Source organism: Colletotrichum abscissum (genome assembly GCF_030869225.1).
Source record: "Colletotrichum abscissum strain IMI 504890 chromosome Unknown Scaffold_21.1, whole genome shotgun sequence".
Lineage (NCBI taxonomy): Eukaryota > Fungi > Ascomycota > Sordariomycetes > Glomerellales > Glomerellaceae > Colletotrichum > Colletotrichum abscissum.
In genome coordinates, this window is record NW_026850110.1 from 452,153 (window position 1) to 469,519 (window position 17,367).

A 17,367-nucleotide genomic window follows, 5' to 3' on the forward strand; every position below is an offset into this window, starting at 1 on the left:
CCCGAAGCAGTTCTTGCCAACCTCGGTTTCCGTTCAGCCCATCTCTCAATTATGCTTTTCATCTAAGATGGCTGTTACATTGACGTACTAAATGGAAATTTTCAGAACTTTATTGGTCCGTTCAACGTACTCAAGCACTGGTGCGGAACAGCTCTGCGCTTTTGTCTTCCGATACTTCGAGTCGCAAAGAGTGCACCAGACCATGCTCAAAACATTGTATCAGGAGCGCGAGTTGTCATGTCTCACTGATGAGCTTCACCTACCACACTCATTGACAGAATGCGATTCTGACAACTTGATGTTAGTTGACGTAGGTACGGAGTTGTAATGAGATGAGACAATGCGATTGAGTTGAGAGCGGACCCCAAACAGCCTGGCGGCAAACGACGCCGTTGCTTGCGTGCACGTCACGGGGTGCCCTAGAACCTAAATCCCACATTACGGTACGGATACGGAAACTTGTACATGGACGAAGGGTGAATAATAAGTTGACAACAATAGTTGTAACGTACGATTCCATTTCATTAGGACTTGGCTCATTCTTGAAAGAGCCTACACGCAGAACGCTCCACACAAAAACATAACCTTTCTTAGCCAACAAGGCCGAATGCAAAACCGCCCTATTCCTAAAGTTTCTGGGCTCTGAGCACTGTTTAGATCCCATTTCTTCTCAATGTAGTCTTGCGAAAAGTTCGAGTCGTGAGTCATGAATACACCACATGCTAGCATGCACGGGTATTCAGACTTATGGACGTTATGTGGGATTGGACCAAACAATCGACCTTTAGTACTTAACCACGTGTGCCATTCTACTCTTCATGTCAAATCTTGAAGAGAAGCCAATGACTTTCTAGAAAGAATCCCATAACAAGTAATGGTAGCTTTCATGGCTGACATTTCTATACTCTTCACGGTTGAATTGCCTTTGGCATTCAATGGCAGCTTCCCTTCATGTTTACAGCCTACCTTACTTGGTACCTTATGTTCAATACCCTATTTACTGTATAAGTCTACAGGTTAAATCTAGTATAGCGTGGAGATAAAGCTTCTCGCCTTGGAGCTTTATTTGCGTAATTTAAGAAACGCGATGAAATTGGGCCGAAGGCTGCTTAACGTGAATCTTTCCTTTGGCACTCATCGGATGCTGATCCATGGCTGTGACCGGGGGAACAGTTTCGACGCTGAAGTTTCCCCAAGGACCCCAAATGAGATAGCTTACAGTCTAGATTCATGTTGTGGTACTAAACGACTGATGATGCACGAGACACCGGTCAGTCCGGAGCATGGTGATCGCCAAAGTGGAAAGATCGCGAGGGAAACTCTGAAGTGGCAGAGTAACACAACAATCCGAGTCAGATACGTGGCACTGGGCAGAAAGGGATCGATCGAGCGACGGCAATTCCGTCGTCGTAGAAAAGCACGCTATAATGACTCGGATCGTGATCTCAGGATATGAACGGCCGGTGGGATGTTGGTCGGTGACTTTGTGGGATGCCGTCAACCATCGCCATTCAATCAATGCGCGAGGTCCTAGCAATCTTAGAACAGGTTGGTAGCAGTGCGACTCAGGGCATTGAAAGTCTACGTAGATGAAATGTGTTTGACGAACACACTCAGGGCAAGTCTTGCTCTATGGACTAATGACATCCAGCACACCCTCTGGGAGCTCACGCAGGTATGGCGGCATGTTGACTTCGGCGCCGGCCCCGGCGTGCAGGACGATCGCGACTAGGCTCCGTATCATCCGGTCGCCGAGTCATCCATACGCAGGCGGGACACGGGTAAGGGGAGTTAGAAATCACACAACCCACAAACCCGACGCAATGGTTATGAGGTACGGAAGCGGGGAGGAAGAATTCGCGCAGCTGTATGCGCCCAGGTCCCGCCGAATCACATCAGACTATTTGAGTCAACTTCTCCCCGCCGTTCGTTTACATGCCGGCACTTGCTGCTGTGCCACCTTGGCGCACAGATTCTTCGAAGAACATTCCGCAGCTCACAGCTGCCATAATCTCCAGAGTCGCAAGCCGAATCCGGCATTAGATTTGTCTCCACGAACGCAACAAAGAGGCACTTTGTACGGCCGAGGCTTCGGACCAAAGATAATCCCAGCAACGGCCGGTAGATGGCCTTTAGCGAACAAAGGAGCCGAACCTAGTGCCGGTAAGAGCAAGGTGAGCATGACTCGCGTACGCTAAAGATATTACAGCACCATGTCCTCGGGCTGCTAGATTGCAAAAAGCTCTCTCCCATTGGCATACCGCGGAAACTAGTGGGGGGTTGGCCGATATGACGGCTGCTATCATTGCGGGGTTATTTCACGAGACAAAGAGACGCGAAAGCTTGAAGAAGTTGTCGGGGCCTCAGATCATGATCACCGTCACCTCGCCCGGGAAGTCTTCGGACCACCGAGACATGCACAACCCGACTGCTGCAACATCGCGGACATCCAGCATAGCATAGCTTGGTGATCATGTTTCTGCTCCATGGGTTCGTCGACCCATACCTGACAGCCGGGGCCGCGATCCTCTTCGCGATCCTCTTCGCCGTCCTGCGCCCGAAGAAGCCGACCCATCCGCCGGGGACAACTCTCCCGCCAGGTCCCAAACCCAAACCCCTCATCGGCAACCTCCTCTCGATCCCGCCGGTACACTCCTGGCTGGCCTTCCACGAGCTCATCAAAGAGCACGGCCCCGTCGTCCGCCTCGCCCTCCCGGGCGGCCAGGAGCACGTCCTCCTCGGCACCGAGGCCGCCGCAAACGAGCTTCTCCGCCAGCGGGGCAACATCTACAGCGATCGGCACTATGCGCCGGCATCGTCGCACTTCCTGACGGATGATCACATGCTCCTGCTGCTTCCCTATGACGAGAAATGGAGAAACTACCGGAGGTTTCTGCACCAGGTCACAATGTCGCCGGTGGCGCCGCAGTACGAGACGGAGCAGCGCATCGAGGCGGTCAGATTACTCCGCGACCTGATCCGCAAGCCGCGCGACTACGAGGCCCTCTTTGAGCGGTTCAGCGTCGGGCTGGGCATGCGCATCATCTACGGCCTGCGCGCGGAAACCGGCCATGACCGTGAGGTGCGGATGCTGCTCGACATCGTCCACGAGCTGGAGCGCGTGGGCTCGCCCGGGGCGTATCTCGTCGATATCTTCCCGTCGCTAAAGTATCTGCCAGAGTGGATGGCGCCCTGGAAGAAATACCTCCGAGCACGGAGGCGCCGCGACGAGGACTTCTTCCAAGAGTTGATCGACCGGAGCAAGTCGCCGTCTTGGGCGCGGACGTGGCTCGAAACGCAAGACCAGTGGGGGCTCACGCGGCGGGAGGCGAATTGGATGCTGGGATCTGTATTTCAGGCTGCGGGAACGACTTCTGGGTCGGCTCTTGCGTCTTTCATTCTCTGCGTTGTCAGGAACCCTGGGTGGTTTGAGAAGCTTCAGGCCGAGGTCGACTCTGTTGTTGGACCCGACAGGTTACCTACTTTCGAAGACATGCCACAGCTTCCGCTTGTCAGGGCGTGCGTGAAGGAGACGCTGCGGTACTACCCGATCACGGCCGGCGGTTTCCCTCACCGGCTGACGGAAGACGATACGTACAACGGATATTACTTGAAGAAGGGGACCGTGGTGCATGCGGTGCAGTGGGCTATCCAACGCGACCCGGAGACCTACCCAGAGCCCGAGCTCTTCAACCCGGACCGCTGGCTGAATCCCAAGTATCCGACATATAGAGAACCTCTCACAGTCTATCCCAACTTGCAGCAGTTCACGGCGTTCGGACATGGCCGCCGGATATGCCAAGGGATCAATATTGCTGAGCGGAGTCTCAACCTCAAGATCGCGCTGCTTGCTTGGGCTTGTAACATTTCTCGGGCTAGGGACGGTAACGGCAAAGAGGTTATACCGCCAGTGTATGACTTTGCCGCCGGTTTCAATGTGCAACCAAAGGAGTTTGATTTCGACCTACAGCCAAGAAGTCAACAACGAGTCGACTTGCTGGAGAGCGTGTTCGAGGATACACTGAAAGAAGATCCGTTGTTGTCATAGATTTAGACGAAGGCTAATGGGATATGTAATGTTAAGCGTGATTGAGTACGTCAATGCCTAATTCTTCACAAAAGATACATGTACATGAGCCTTTCTCGTTGAAGTGTGAGATAACTTCATCCTGGGCACTGATCATTACAAATCGGGATCCTCCGTTATTTGTGAAGGGGCCAAAAGATAAGAACAGAAGCATTTAAGCCACATCCTGTGGGGTCTAGTCCATCAAAGTGTATCTACAGCCTTCAAATTTTGCTGTGATTATCGTTGCTACCAGCCAGGGAATTAAACAGCTCACGAGCAATGGGATGGTACAGAATCTTCCAACATTGATATTCTCATACATACGATTCCTGGCAAAGTATTACGTACTTTTATAATACAATCATCATCTAACCGCACGCTGCCCAATCCGTCGAAAAGCAAAGCCATCGTGACAAGGCATTAAGTTCAGTCACTCCTTTTTGAACCTCCCATCATCCAGATACCGACATGTATTCAGTCACATGTCAAAAACCAGCTCCTACTCCTATGCTCATCACCGGAGTCAAACCCGTCGTGACAGACCCCGTAGCCGCAACGTCATTTAGCCTCCTCTTGACCTCCATGCCGAGACTCTGTATAGCCCTCAATAACGGCATAAAGTCCCGGTCGTCCCTAGACCCCTTGAGCATCACGTCCCCAATCTCCTCCAGTAGCTCAATATCGTCGTAGTGACTCCTCACATCAACGGCCCGAAGGATATGGTTCAAGAGGCAAGCGTACGAGACGTAGGCGCGGTAGATGCCCAGCAGTACACACATGGTTTCAGGATAGGGGTTATGCACCAGGATAGCCCGCACGATTCTCAGCATGCCCCGCGAGGCGTCGACGGCTAGCGGGGAGTCGGGAATGTCTGCATCGCAGGAGACGGGTCGCGGAGAGTTCGAGTTGAGGACGGCGAGTTTGCGCAGGATGAAGATGATGTAGGTGTACCCGGTCATGGCTACATCGCCCAGCAACCAGCAGTCGGCTTTTGCGGCCGACGCTACACTTCGTTGAATCCAGTCTTCCTTTTTCAGGCATCAGCAAGTGCTCAGCAAGACCAAAGTGAGGAGATGACGCTTACAATTTGATACTCATCGAACAGCTGGCCAATCTCTATACAGTATTCCTCAGCTTTCGGTCGAATGGTGGCTTCGTCGCAATCTGGCGACTCAAGGTCCTGGAAAAAATGCGACAGAATGAATGTAAGCCTTGACCCCATAAGAAACGTCACCGTCGGGACAGCATTGAGGTCCGGCGGCGCGCTACCAGATGATAGCCATGGCAAGTTGACCCTCCACGTGTTCATGCTGTCCGTGATGGCCGGCGGGCGATTGAATAGTAGCCTGAAGAAGAAGTCAATCTGGATCAATTCCCAGAAACCCTTGCGATCGGCATCGAGTTTACTCTCGTCCTGGCCTATCGCCGTGGTGTAGGCGTCGAGGTTGTGCAGGTTGAGTGCTTGCGCGTACTCGCAAGCGTAGGTGTACATTTTCCAAGCCAATTCTTCGTCAAAGCACTCAGCTGCCGTGCGGCACTGTTGTCCAGCAGCGGTAGTTAGTCCAGGATGAATTTGCTAGATGGGGCGCGAGAGCGATACTGACCATGGTGAGAGCGGCGATGAGGTCGGTCGTAGACCCTGTTGCTTCGCGTTGCCAAAGTGGTAGAGTTCGAAGACAGCACACGTAGAGCATTCGAATGTACGTTTGTCCTTCCTCATTTGCCTGTACGGTCGAGCCTAGAGCACAGCCGTGGTACAGGACGCCGTAGTACACAACCAAAATAGCCGGATCGAGGTGGACATGCGGTAACCCAAGAAGATCTGGGATCATCTCTATGAGTCTTGGGTTCACGAGACTGAGGAACATGTCCGTATGCATGTGCGTGAAATAGTCTAGCAGAGACGTTAGACGTAAAGCGATAGAGTTTCTCGAAGAACTCTTTCTTCTTGAGGCATTTAGTGATACATGGTGACTTACTCTTGATCCATTGCTTAGCCAACTCAGGAGGGACCCTGACGTCCTGAGTGACGACGGCAGCAGACACAGTCTGCAATCTCAGTCGTTGCACTTGATCGACGGCATCCTTAAGAATGGCCGCGACATCGAGTTCAGGAATCGCGCTCGGGGTGGCGAATGATGTCCACGGCGAAGTCGCCTGCCCACCGGCAGCACTCGATGGAGCGGGAGACGACAGGTTGGATGGGGCGCTGTTGGAGCTTGAAGTACGTTGTCGGGGTGGCGGGGCGGCAGCGGGCGGATCAGCAGCCACGGAAGCAGGGGGCGCGTCTCGAGATTGCGGATCTTGATTTCCATTTGGGAGGGTGGTGCAGTGCTTCTCGACGCGCTGTAACCTTTCTAGTATGGTCGACAGGGCGTCGTCCGTCGTGCTGGAATCGACAAGGCTAGGTCTTGAGCCAACAGTTCTTTTACAAGATCTCGTGGAGATTCATTGGTGGGAGGGGGTAGAGAAGGCTTGGAAGAGGAGGAGGGGTGGAACTTACGATAGACGGTCCGTCAAGGTCCGAGTGACCTTTCTCTTGACTCTTTGGGGATAGACGCACTCTGTCTCGTGGGTTTTGCATCTTTCGCATGTTGGCATGCCACGACTACACCGGACCTGGTGTCGCGAAGAGAAGCGTCAGTCGACCACATCTAATGTGGTCCAAGGGAACACGGCGACGACTGACCTTTCTGTGTTTGCATCGTTTGCACTACCCAAGCAAAAATTCGGCATCCCAAGTCAGCCATAAAACCACAATAGGAGAGAGGGAGAGACCCGTTGCCCGGAAAGCCAAGTCTAGAGGATCAGGAACCAGGGAGCGGACTATGGAGCTATTACAACCTCCGCTGTACTCACCGAAAGCGGATTCAACTGGGCGGACTGGTCAGGCATGATTACCTAAGTCGTCAAAAGGATCTCGGAGAGCGGAGAATTCGATGTGTTTTGTGGTGTACCTAGCGAGATGTGCTACAAAGAGAGAGGGGGACTTTGAAGGACAAATACACCATGCCAGGCCCGCGACGATCCCACCCGAGCCGTATGATGCATCATGATCTCGATTCTTTGGGGGTCGAGAATTGGTTTTAGCTCACAAAGTCTAATTAGGTGCCGTCTGGTTTGCTTGGCAAGGGGTTTGCTAGGTGCCCAGCGTGACGCAGCGCAGCACAAACCTCACAAAGCTGCGTCGCGGAGGCCGCGGGCCACGGTCTGAGGGGGCCCGAGATCGCCGGACACTCAGTCTGGAGCAGCAACAACAGTTCTTCCGGCCATCTTTTCTTCGTAATCAGTTCTATCAAAGGTTCTTCCCAGCTGGTTCCAGCTGGACTCGGTTTATGCGCCTTAGTGCGCGGCAAGTTCCTTTGTTTTAAGCTTCTTAAGCTTGGAGGACGTGGCTAGTAGATCAGATTATAAAGATGATCGAGGCTTGACGACCCTAATCGCGTCTTGGCAAAGTCCGAAACGACGTCCTGGACCTCCTAATCGAGCGCCATAGGGCTGAAGAAAACCCCTAACCGCGGACTTTCGGACTCTCGTCCAACGAATATCCGCCAGTCCGGTACCACCAACCAACAGCGAACGTCAGCAACTAACGCAAATATGAGTGATGATGAGATTTTTGCAACTTGGCAATATGGGGCTTTCAGATGTTTTGACGCTCGGGGATGCATACATATAATTGGTGTCTCGAAGTTGAGATGGCATGATATTTTCCAACTTCAGTTTCAATCAACTCATCCCATATCTTAGAATCAATCTTTCTTAATATTTCTCACTTACACAAATTATCACTGCCTCACACTTGACTACTTTTGGGTTATTCTCGTCGTCTGGTCTGAGTGACCGTCAAAGCGACAATGCGGTCTGACAGCGACACGGATAGTGGTACTCTACCACCTCCATCGACAAACGAGAAGAAGGTTCTCCCGCCAAGCTCTGGATCTTATTCAGCTGGCACAACCACCGAGAAAGAATGGACGAAGCATGAAGATGCTGCGGATCAGGAAACGCGAATGAACGATGAGGTTCTGCAACTCGCTCGCAGATACACGACGCAGTCCAACGCTGCCCCCGGTTCTCTCTTCCCAGTCCCCGCCGAAGGTCCCTTGAACCCCAGCAGTCCAGACTTCAACGCAAGAAAGTGGGCAAAGGCATTCTACAACATCCGCACCGACACCTCGGAGGGTAACCCTCCAAAGACAACGGGCATCGCCTTCAAGAACCTTAATGTCTTTGGCTATGGAACATCCACCGACTACCAGAAGAGCGTCGGCAACGTTTTCCTCGAGGCGGCGAGCTTGATCAAAAAACTCACTGGAGCCAAGGAGCAACGGATCGATATCCTCCACGACCTCGAGGGTGTCGTTCACAGCGGCGAGATGCTAGCCGTCCTCGGTCCTCCCGGATCCGGCTGCTCGACTCTGCTGAAGACGATCGCCGGTGACACGCACGGATTCTACATTAGTGACGACGCGACTATCAACTACCAAGGCATCCAGCCCAAGGATATGCGCACTGCCTTCAGGGGCGAGGCCATTTACACCGCCGAGGTTGATGAGCATTTCGCCCACTTGACAGTTGGAGACACCTTGTACTTCGCAGCTCGTGCCAGATGCCCCAAGAACATCCCCGAGGGCATTACCAGACGCGAATACGCCGAACATCTCCGTGATGTTACGATGGCTATGTTTGGTATCTCGCATACGAAGAACACCCGTGTTGGTGATGACTTCGTTCGTGGCGTGTCGGGTGGTGAGCGTAAGCGTGTTACCATCGCTGAGGCTGCTTTGAGTTATTCGCCGCTGCAGTGCTGGGATAACAGTACCAGAGGCCTCGACAGTGCCAACGCCCTCGAGTTCTGCCGCACTTTGAGAACCCAAGCGGATACCATGGGCTGCACTTCGTGCGTAGCCATTTATCAGGCTTCCCAGGATGCCTATGATGTAAGTCATTGATTCTGATTTTGTTACACCAAGAAGCCTAACTGACAAGAAAACAAGGTCTTTGACAAAGTTGTCGTTCTGTTCGAAGGCCGTCAAATCTACTTTGGCAAAACTACCGAAGCCCGAGCTTATTTCGAGGGCCTAGGCTTCATCTGCCCAGAGCAACAAACGACGGCCGACTTCCTCACCTCCATGACCAGCCACCAGGAGCGCGTCATCCGCCCTGGCTGGGAGAGCAAGACGCCGCGCAGCCCCGACGAATTTGCCCGCGCCTGGAAGGCCAGCCAGCAGCGCGCCCGCCTCCTTGAGGACGTCGAAGACTACCTCCAGCGCCACCCCTTTGGCGGCGAGCACTACCAAAAGTTCCTCGAGTCCCGCCGCATCGACCAGTCCAAGTCTCAGCGCCAGAACTCGCCCTTTACTCTTTCGTATATGGAGCAGATGCGCCTCACGCTGTGGCGGAGCTGGGTGATGCTTAAGGGCGACCCCAGCATCACCCTCACGATGCTAATCACCAACATCTTTGAGGCCTTGATCATTAGCAGTCTGTTCTACAATCTGCCCACCAATACGTCTAGCTTCTTCCGCCGAGGTATCCTGCTCTTCTTCACGGTCATCATCAATGCCTTTGGCAGCATCCTGGAAATCATGACGTTGTACGCCAAGCGCAAGATTGTCGAAAAACACGCCCGGTATGCCTTATACCACCCCAGTGCTGAGGCGCTCTCAGCCATGGTCGTCGACTTGCCCTATAAGATTGTCAATGCCGTCCTGATGAATACTATCTTGTATTTCATGGGCAATCTCCGCCGCGAGCCGGGCGCCTTCTTCTTCTTCCTGCTCATCTCCTTCTCGATGACCCTGACCATGTCGATGATGTTCCGTCTCATCGGCTCCGTCACAAAGTCAGTTGCTCAGGCTCTGGCACCGGCGTCAATCATCCTGCTCCTCATCGCTCTGTACACCGGTTTCGCTATCCCGCCTCAGTACATGCAAGATTGGTTGGGTTGGGTCAGATGGCTGAACCCTGTCTACTACGGTCTCGAAAGCGTTATGCTCAACGAGTTCATTGGCCGCGACTTCCGCTGCTCAAACTTCGTACCCATGGGCCCCGGATATGACTCCGTCGCTGCCAACGAACGCGTCTGTTCCACGGCAGGCTCTGTCCCAGGCCTGGACATGGTCAGCGGCACAGCCTATCTCAGCACCTCGTACAGCTTCGAGAACTCCCATCGGTGGAGAAATTTTGGAGTCATGATTGCTTACATGATCCTCTTCATGGGTCTGCATCTTTTCGCTACCGAGTACATCGCTTCCGAGCGTTCCAAGGGTGAGGTCTTGGTCTTCAGCCGTAAGGCTATGAGCAAGCGCCGCAAGCAAGGCGCCGTCGATGTCGAGACTGGTGCCCCCGCCGCTGGTGCGCAGCAGAGAAGCGAGGATGACTCTGAGGGCGTTGCCGGCATGGAGAAGCAGACCTCAGTCTTCCACTGGAAGGATGTTTGCTATGATATCAAGATCAAGGGCGAGCCTCGACGGATTCTGGACCATGTTGACGGTTGGGTTAAGCCTGGAACTCTGACTGCACTCATGGTAAGTCTTTTGCAATAGCAGACGGTTCCAACTTTCAACAAGACAGCGGCTAACATCATCGGCAGGGCGTTTCTGGAGCCGGCAAGACGACGTTGCTCGACGTTCTCGCCACTCGCGTAACAATGGGCGTCATCTCCGGTGACATGCTCGTCAACGGTCAACCCCGCGATGACTCCTTCCAGCGCAAAACGGGCTACGTCACACAGCAAGATCTACACCTCCACACATCCACCGTCCGCGAGGCCCTCAACTTCAGTGCCCTCCTTCGCCAGCCAGACACCTACTCCCGCAAAGAAAAGCTCGAGTACGTCGACACCGTCATCAATCTCCTCGGTATGGAAGAGTACTCCGACGCCGTCATCGGCGTACCCGGCGAAGGCCTCAACGTCGAGCAGAGAAAGCGTCTTACCATTGGCGTCGAGCTCGCCGCCCGCCCGCAACTCCTCTTGTTCCTCGACGAGCCTACTTCCGGACTCGACAGCCAGACTTCGTGGTCGATTTGCAACCTCATGGAGAAGCTCACCAAGAGCGGCCAGGCTATCTTGTGTACCATCCACCAGCCCTCAGCGATGCTGTTCCAGCGCTTCGACAGACTGCTTCTTCTCGCCCGCGGCGGTCGTACAGTCTACTTTGGAGAGATTGGCAAGAATTCACAAACCTTGGTCGATTACTTTGTCCGCAACGGCGGGCCGGAATGTCCGCCTGGTGCGAATCCCGCAGAGTATATGCTTGAGGTCATCGGAGCCGCGCCCGGTGCCCACACCGACATTGACTGGCCCGCCGTCTGGCGCCAAACACCCGAGTACCAGGCTGTTCAGGATGAGTTGGCCCGACTCTGCTCTGATGGTTCTGCGCGACCTGCCCTGACCAACGGTCAAGGCCAATCCACGCACAAGGAGTTTGCTGCCGGCTTTGGTACGCAGTTTGTTGAGGTCACAAAGCGTGTTTTCCAGCAATACTGGAGAAGCCCTGCCTACATCTACTCCAAGGGTGTTCTGTCTTTTGGTGCTGTGAGTAACCCCCTTCGGATCTTTACACTTAAGTCTCCGACTAACCCACCTTCTTAGGCTCTGTTCATCGGTCTCTCATTCCTCAACGCTGAAAACACGCAGCGTGGCTTGCAAAACCAAATGTTTGGTGTCTTCATCTTCCTAACGGTATTCAGCCAGGTCGTCGAGCAGATTCTTCCCATCTTTGTGTCGCAGCGAACCATGTACGAGGCGCGCGAAAGACCCTCAAAGGCGTACTCGTGGAAGGCCTTCATGTTTGCCAACATTCTTGTGGAAATGGCCTGGAACTCGGTAAGCTTTCCCGTGACCTTAGTTTCCAGCCAACAGTCAACTAACCATCCTTCAGCTTGCCTCCGTCTTCTGCTTCGTGTGCTGGTACTTCCCCATCGGTCTTTACCGCAACGCCTACGCAACCGACGCCGTCGACTCCCGCGGCATCACCATGTTCCTCCAAGTCTGGGTGTTCTTCATCTTCACCGGATCTTTCGCCCATATGATGATTGCAGGCCTGCCCAATGCTGAAGTAGCCGGCGGCATCGTCAACCTCTTCGCCATTATGATGTTTGCTTTCTGCGGGTGAGTCCAGTCTTTTAATTAGCCCCCCATATGAAAGATAGCTAATTACCTCGTTCATCAGAATTCTCGCCGGACCAAAAGACCTCCCAGGCTTCTGGATCTTCATGTACCGTGTCAACCCCTTCACCTACGTGGTGGAAGGCTTCCTAGGCACCTCGCTCGCCAACGCAGCGGTGCACTGCGCTTCCAACGAGTTCGTCTCCTTTGCGGCACCGAGCGGCCAGACGTGCGGGCAGTACATGGCCGATTACATCTCCGCTGCCGGTGGCTATCTTTCGAATCCGGATGCCGGCAATTCGACCGAGTGCCAGTACTGCGCCATGTCGGACACCAATACCTTTTTGAAGGGGATCAATGTAGACTTTGATCACCGGTGGAGGAACTTTGGGTTGATGTGGGCGTACTGCATCTTCAACATTGTTGTGGCCTTGGCTGTGTACTGGCTGGTGCGCATGCCTAAGAACAAGAAGGTCAAGAAGGAGTAGTTAGTTGTGGTGTGACATGATTTCTTTTGTGGTAGAAATATGGACGGAATGTACATTTCCGGGTTTTAGACGGAGAGAACGGGAGGAACATGTGCATTAGATGCAGGGTTAGCGCTAGAAGCTTTTTTTGTGCTTCTCTTTTCAGCGCATTTCAGATTGTTACCGACTTAATCGCAATATTTAATAGACATAGAGTCTGCTTCAAGCATCATGATTCCTTGCAGGAGTTTAGCAGCTGACTGGAATCGTGACAAACTAAGTCGACGATAAACATGACTTAGGTAGCACAGTTAATACGTAGAGAACAGGAGACTCCCCTCAGACTCGGGCACAATGACCTGCATGCCAAGGAAGAATCCGCGCTGATGGAGTCGTCCGATGTAATCCTCCGGCCTAGTGTGCGTCTCGGGGACCGAAGTCCGCAAATGCAGGCGCGGAGGGCCGAATATTGGCACGGGAAGACCGTGGAGAATCCTACGTGTCCCCGAGTCAAGATGGACGATGACGTACTTAATTTCTTTGATGACCATAGATAGACCGTCAACGTGCGCTGCATTCCTGCATGCGGGCAGTTCAAAACTTTGAAGTCGCGGCCATGATTATAGCGTAGGGCGCTGGTGGACTAATCTGCCGCCTTGAACGTCAGCGTCACTACCAGCCAAAGTCTTGGGATGGCCTAGAAGCATGTCAAGAACAGCAACAACAGGGTCATCAGTTGAATCGGTTTGTTTGTCTCCTCGAAAGCGATTCCAAAGTCCGGGGTAAGAGGAAAGATCAAGGGGATGTTTCTGGAATTTGGACGTGTCTTGGTGTTTTGATCGGGAATTTGCGCACAGTCTCACCGCCAACAGGGCCCGTTGACGGCCTGTTTCAGGTTTCGTTCCTTCTGGAATGCGTCGCTCAGTTGGCTATTGGAGCGCGGTAAGATGGAGTTGTTGAAGAAGCAAGTGTTCTCTAAGTGTTTGCTTTCTTTTCTCTTCAATGTCTGGCTATCTGCGATGAGTTCCTATTAGCCATGCGTTTACCATGCAGTCACGTACAAATCGATGTTTCAGCTACCCACATTTCCTTACATCAACACAGCACCCAAATGTTTCTTAGCAGCACTGCAGGGAGAGACAAGTCCACAACCCGATTCTCGTTGGGGCATGGCTCGGGGCGCCTTGGGTTCTAATAGCGCCGTTTGTCATGTCCATGGATGCCTGTGTCTGCTTAGATAATGTGGTCAACAAGTTATGTTTCCCTTACATTGTACCTGGAGGCCAAAGGGTCCAGCGCAAAGGCTTTGGGGTACACAGGGATAAGAGAGAGTTCGTCCGGCGAGGGATGTCTGACGGCTCCCATAGATCCATGCTGTTGTTTATGCTGTGTTTGTCGCCCCGCAGCTATGTTCCCGACTCTTCCCCCTGCCACCCGGGTATCTTTGGTCCCAACTTTGTCCCATGCCAACCTCCATGTCTCGCCCAATCCAGGCTCTGATCGGTGCCATAACACCGTCTTGTTGATACTTTTGTCAAGCTCTCTTCCTTGTCGGGACTCGGCTATTGCTTGGTAAAGTGGTGACCTTGCTTCATCCCGCCCTTTGCTCGACGATCGGATGCGACACCGGCCTGTATGTCAGGACCTCTCCACACTTCAGCATCCCTTTCGGACCCTTTTTCTGAGATTCTGACTGCCGGTCTTACCGCCGGGTCCTGTTGGTGATTGGCCGTCAGATGGCTTCGTCCTGAAGCACGCACACTGGCACGTCCTGGATCTGCAGGACAAGTGCCTCGCCCTGAATGGTCGCATGGCCACACGCACGCAGTCCAGCCCCTCTCCTTCATCAAGTTAGGTTCCTCCAACTTGATCTATGACTTGTGTCCCATGGTTCGCGACCACTGGCAACCTCCGAAGCCTAAGCACCGTGGCACCTAAGGTAGTGTGCATGTAGACGAAGGCGAAAAGGAACCAAAAGGGAGATCGATCACCTTACCTCAACTTGTTTGGGTTCCGGGCCGCAGGGAGTAAGCGTGGCTTTACTCCAAGCTCATGCTGCCGCCGCCTCGCCGTTTCTTTCTCACCACACCTTTCTTTTCGCCTCGTTTCGATCTTGCAACCCTCTCATCCAGAATCAGGAACCAGCACAAGCTCAATCGGTAACCCGTTCTCCAAGGTAGCTCAGGTGCGGTGGCCACGAGGAGGGAGGGGTCTTCTGCGTGACTTACTCCGAACCACACTCATTCTCACTTTCTCACTCACCTCAACTCTTTTTTCTCACTTTAATCTTTCTCCAACGCGACGGGGCTCGGGAATTGGCCAGACTTGGCTTCTCGGGAGGGAGGACAGCCACTGGTCTGGCTCGCTCAGCGCAGCTCACTGCACACGTTCACGGCGCTCATCAAAATTTGACTCACTCTCATCTCATTCCGCGCGCCTCTCACCTCAACGGCCGCATTCCTCACTTCTCCTACTGGTCTGCTTCACCTTTGCGACACCTACTCAACTTCAAGCCCAAAGACTCAGTGTCCCGACGACATCCACGACGCCTCCGACAACGACACCCGACAGCGATACACGAGCAGGTCCTTTCGAGGGGGCGACATCCCCCCAATAGCGAAATACCCCAACGCGGTGAGCCAGCCCGAAACCCCCAAGAAAACCATCCGCCATGCGCCCGAACAAGGCCCCGCGATGGGGGGCGGTGAGCCGCACCTCCGACAAAGCCTCCATCCTCACCCTCCTCGGCATCTCAGAACTCCTCAAGCTGCGCGGGAAATGGAGCATGGCCCTACGCCTCGGCACCTTCGCCCTCCGCCAGTCCCAAGGCCTGGGGACGCTGACCGAGGGGCTGGCCCTGCTGAGCGTCGGCCACGCCTACCGCAACCAAACCCCCGAAGACTGGATCTCAGCTCAGCACCACCTCCGCATGGCGAAACTACTCCTCGAGGGTCTCCCAACGAGCGAGGACCAGACTTTCTACCTAATGCGCGCCGTCCTGCTCCTCGGCGACACCCTCGTGCGCCGCGAGGATCTGGGCGACATCGCTGAGGCCGAAGAGCTGGCTCATCTCGCCGAGCGCCTGCTGCGCCAGAGCCGCGAAGGGCGATCATCGGATTCGGGCAGCAGCAGCAGGGGTAGATCGTTCCGCTGGACGCTTTTTACAGGTTCATGGCGCGACTTTTGTCTACACTCTATGGTCGAGTTGGGCGAGATATACTACTACACAAGTCGCTGGGCCGAAGGGGAGAAGCTGCTGCGCGAGCTGGTGCCCACGCTGGTGCGGCGGAGGGGTAAACGCCACGTCACGACGATCGAAGCGCAACGCGACCTGGCGAGCATGCTCGTCAATCAGGACAAGTACGAAGAGGCTGAGATCGCCTACCGCATCGCGCGGGACTGGAACGAGGAGGTACCCGTCTTCGGGCACGAAGAGAAGGCCGCCATCGACTACAATATCGCAATGTGCCTCTCGGAGCGCGGGCGGGACGAGGAGGCCCGCGTGGAGATTGGCAACATGGACCTGGCCGCCGACCTGCTGCACTACGCCAACGGCGAGTGGACGCTGAAGCTGGCGCGGCTCACGAGCCTGCGGCTGAAAAAGTACGACGAGGTCATTGGGCTCTGCCGGCGCTTCCAGCGCGTGCTGGACGAGCACAGGGCTCGGTTCGGGGTCTGCAGCACGGTGACGCTGCGCAACATGGAGGACCACGTCACGGCGCTCAAGGCCCTGCGGAGGTGGGACGAGGCGATTGTCATCCTGCGCGACATGTGCCGGCGCGAGGCGAGCGACGTCGCGCGCGTGGTCGAGCAGACGCTGGAGACGCGGCTGAACCTCGCGCACACGCTGCGGTGCGCGGGGCTCCACGAGGAGGCGGCGTACGAGTACCGCAAGTGTCTCGAGATCGAGCGGGCGGCGTCCAACGACTTCCAGGACGAGGCGCAGATTCGGAATATACTAAAGTACCTCGCGTACTTGTACGAGCTGGCGGGCGACAAGGCGAACGCGCTGATTGCGTATTCGCAGCTGCAGAGGGAGTACTGGGGCCGGCCGAGCCATCATAGGAATTTTATCAAATACGAGTGGTGCCGGGGCAAGATGTTTATGCTCCAGGGCCGGTGGGAGCACGCCTTGAAGCTGCTGCTTGGCGCGCTTGCTGTCAAGAGGGGGATCGAGACGGCTGTATCCATCATCACGGGGTTGCCGATCGAAGCGGTGCATGCTATGCAACCCGGGAGGAGGGTGCCCGAGCCGACGCAACAGGACATATTAGAAGTCGACGACGAGACCGACGAGGAGGAACAAGATCTCAAGGGGTTGGAAAAGGTGGACACTCGAGGCCAGGTCCAGGTTCAGGAACTGGATGGTTCGGAGGATACTTCTGACGATGAAGCAGAGCAGGTGTCGTGGGATGAGGTCGACTGGTGGGAGGAGGTCATCAAAGACGCCGTGGACGCGGTACGGCGCGAGGAGCCCTTCCAGGCGTGTACGCCGCTCGACGAGGCTGACTCGGAGGTGGACGACGATGAGGTCGAGGAGACGGTGGATGCCGTGCTCACACTGAAGAGCGGGTATCCGGCCGTGCCTGCGGGCGACGAGTGGTCGCAGCCACAGTGGCCACGGCTCCCGGATACGTATGAGGAGTTGGTGATTCAGCAGCGAAGTGTTGTCGAGGAGAGTAGACCATGGGTCCCGTGAGGCCATTCAAGGACGG

The 17,367-nt window shown here is 54.6% G+C and overlaps 4 protein-coding genes across 4 annotated transcripts; 3 read left to right on the forward strand and 1 right to left on the reverse strand.

Moving 5' to 3' along the window:
* Window positions 1-2,473: 2,473 nt before the first annotated feature.
* On the forward strand, window positions 2,474-4,048 carry CABS01_09062 (cytochrome P450; the record flags this gene model as incomplete). Its single annotated transcript, XM_060542419.1, has 1 exon — window positions 2,474-4,048. One exon carries the CDS (start codon window positions 2,474-2,476, stop codon window positions 4,046-4,048), a length of 1,575 nt encoding a protein of 524 aa, XP_060400700.1.
* Window positions 4,049-4,554: 506 nt separating this feature from the next.
* On the reverse strand, window positions 4,555-6,964 carry CABS01_09063 (uncharacterized protein; the record flags this gene model as incomplete). The annotated part of the gene is made up of 6 exons (XM_060542420.1): window positions 4,555-5,097; window positions 5,154-5,606; window positions 5,674-5,963; window positions 6,049-6,473; window positions 6,573-6,688; window positions 6,929-6,964. The coding sequence occupies 6 exons, from the start codon at window positions 6,962-6,964 to the stop codon at window positions 4,555-4,557; spliced, it is 1,863 nt and encodes a 620-aa protein (XP_060400701.1).
* A 962-nt stretch (window positions 6,965-7,926) lies between these two features.
* Window positions 7,927-12,673, forward strand: CABS01_09064 (ABC-2 type transporter; the record flags this gene model as incomplete). Its single annotated transcript, XM_060542421.1, has 6 exons — window positions 7,927-9,012; window positions 9,070-10,602; window positions 10,668-11,612; window positions 11,670-11,903; window positions 11,959-12,188; window positions 12,250-12,673. 6 exons carry the CDS (start codon window positions 7,927-7,929, stop codon window positions 12,671-12,673), a joined length of 4,452 nt encoding a protein of 1,483 aa, XP_060400702.1.
* A 2,650-nt stretch (window positions 12,674-15,323) lies between these two features.
* CABS01_09065 (uncharacterized protein) lies at window positions 15,324-17,351 on the forward strand (the record flags this gene model as incomplete). The annotated part of the gene is made up of 1 exon (XM_060542422.1): window positions 15,324-17,351. One exon carries the CDS (start codon window positions 15,324-15,326, stop codon window positions 17,349-17,351), a length of 2,028 nt encoding a protein of 675 aa, XP_060400703.1.
* Between the last annotated feature and the right edge of the window lie 16 nt (window positions 17,352-17,367).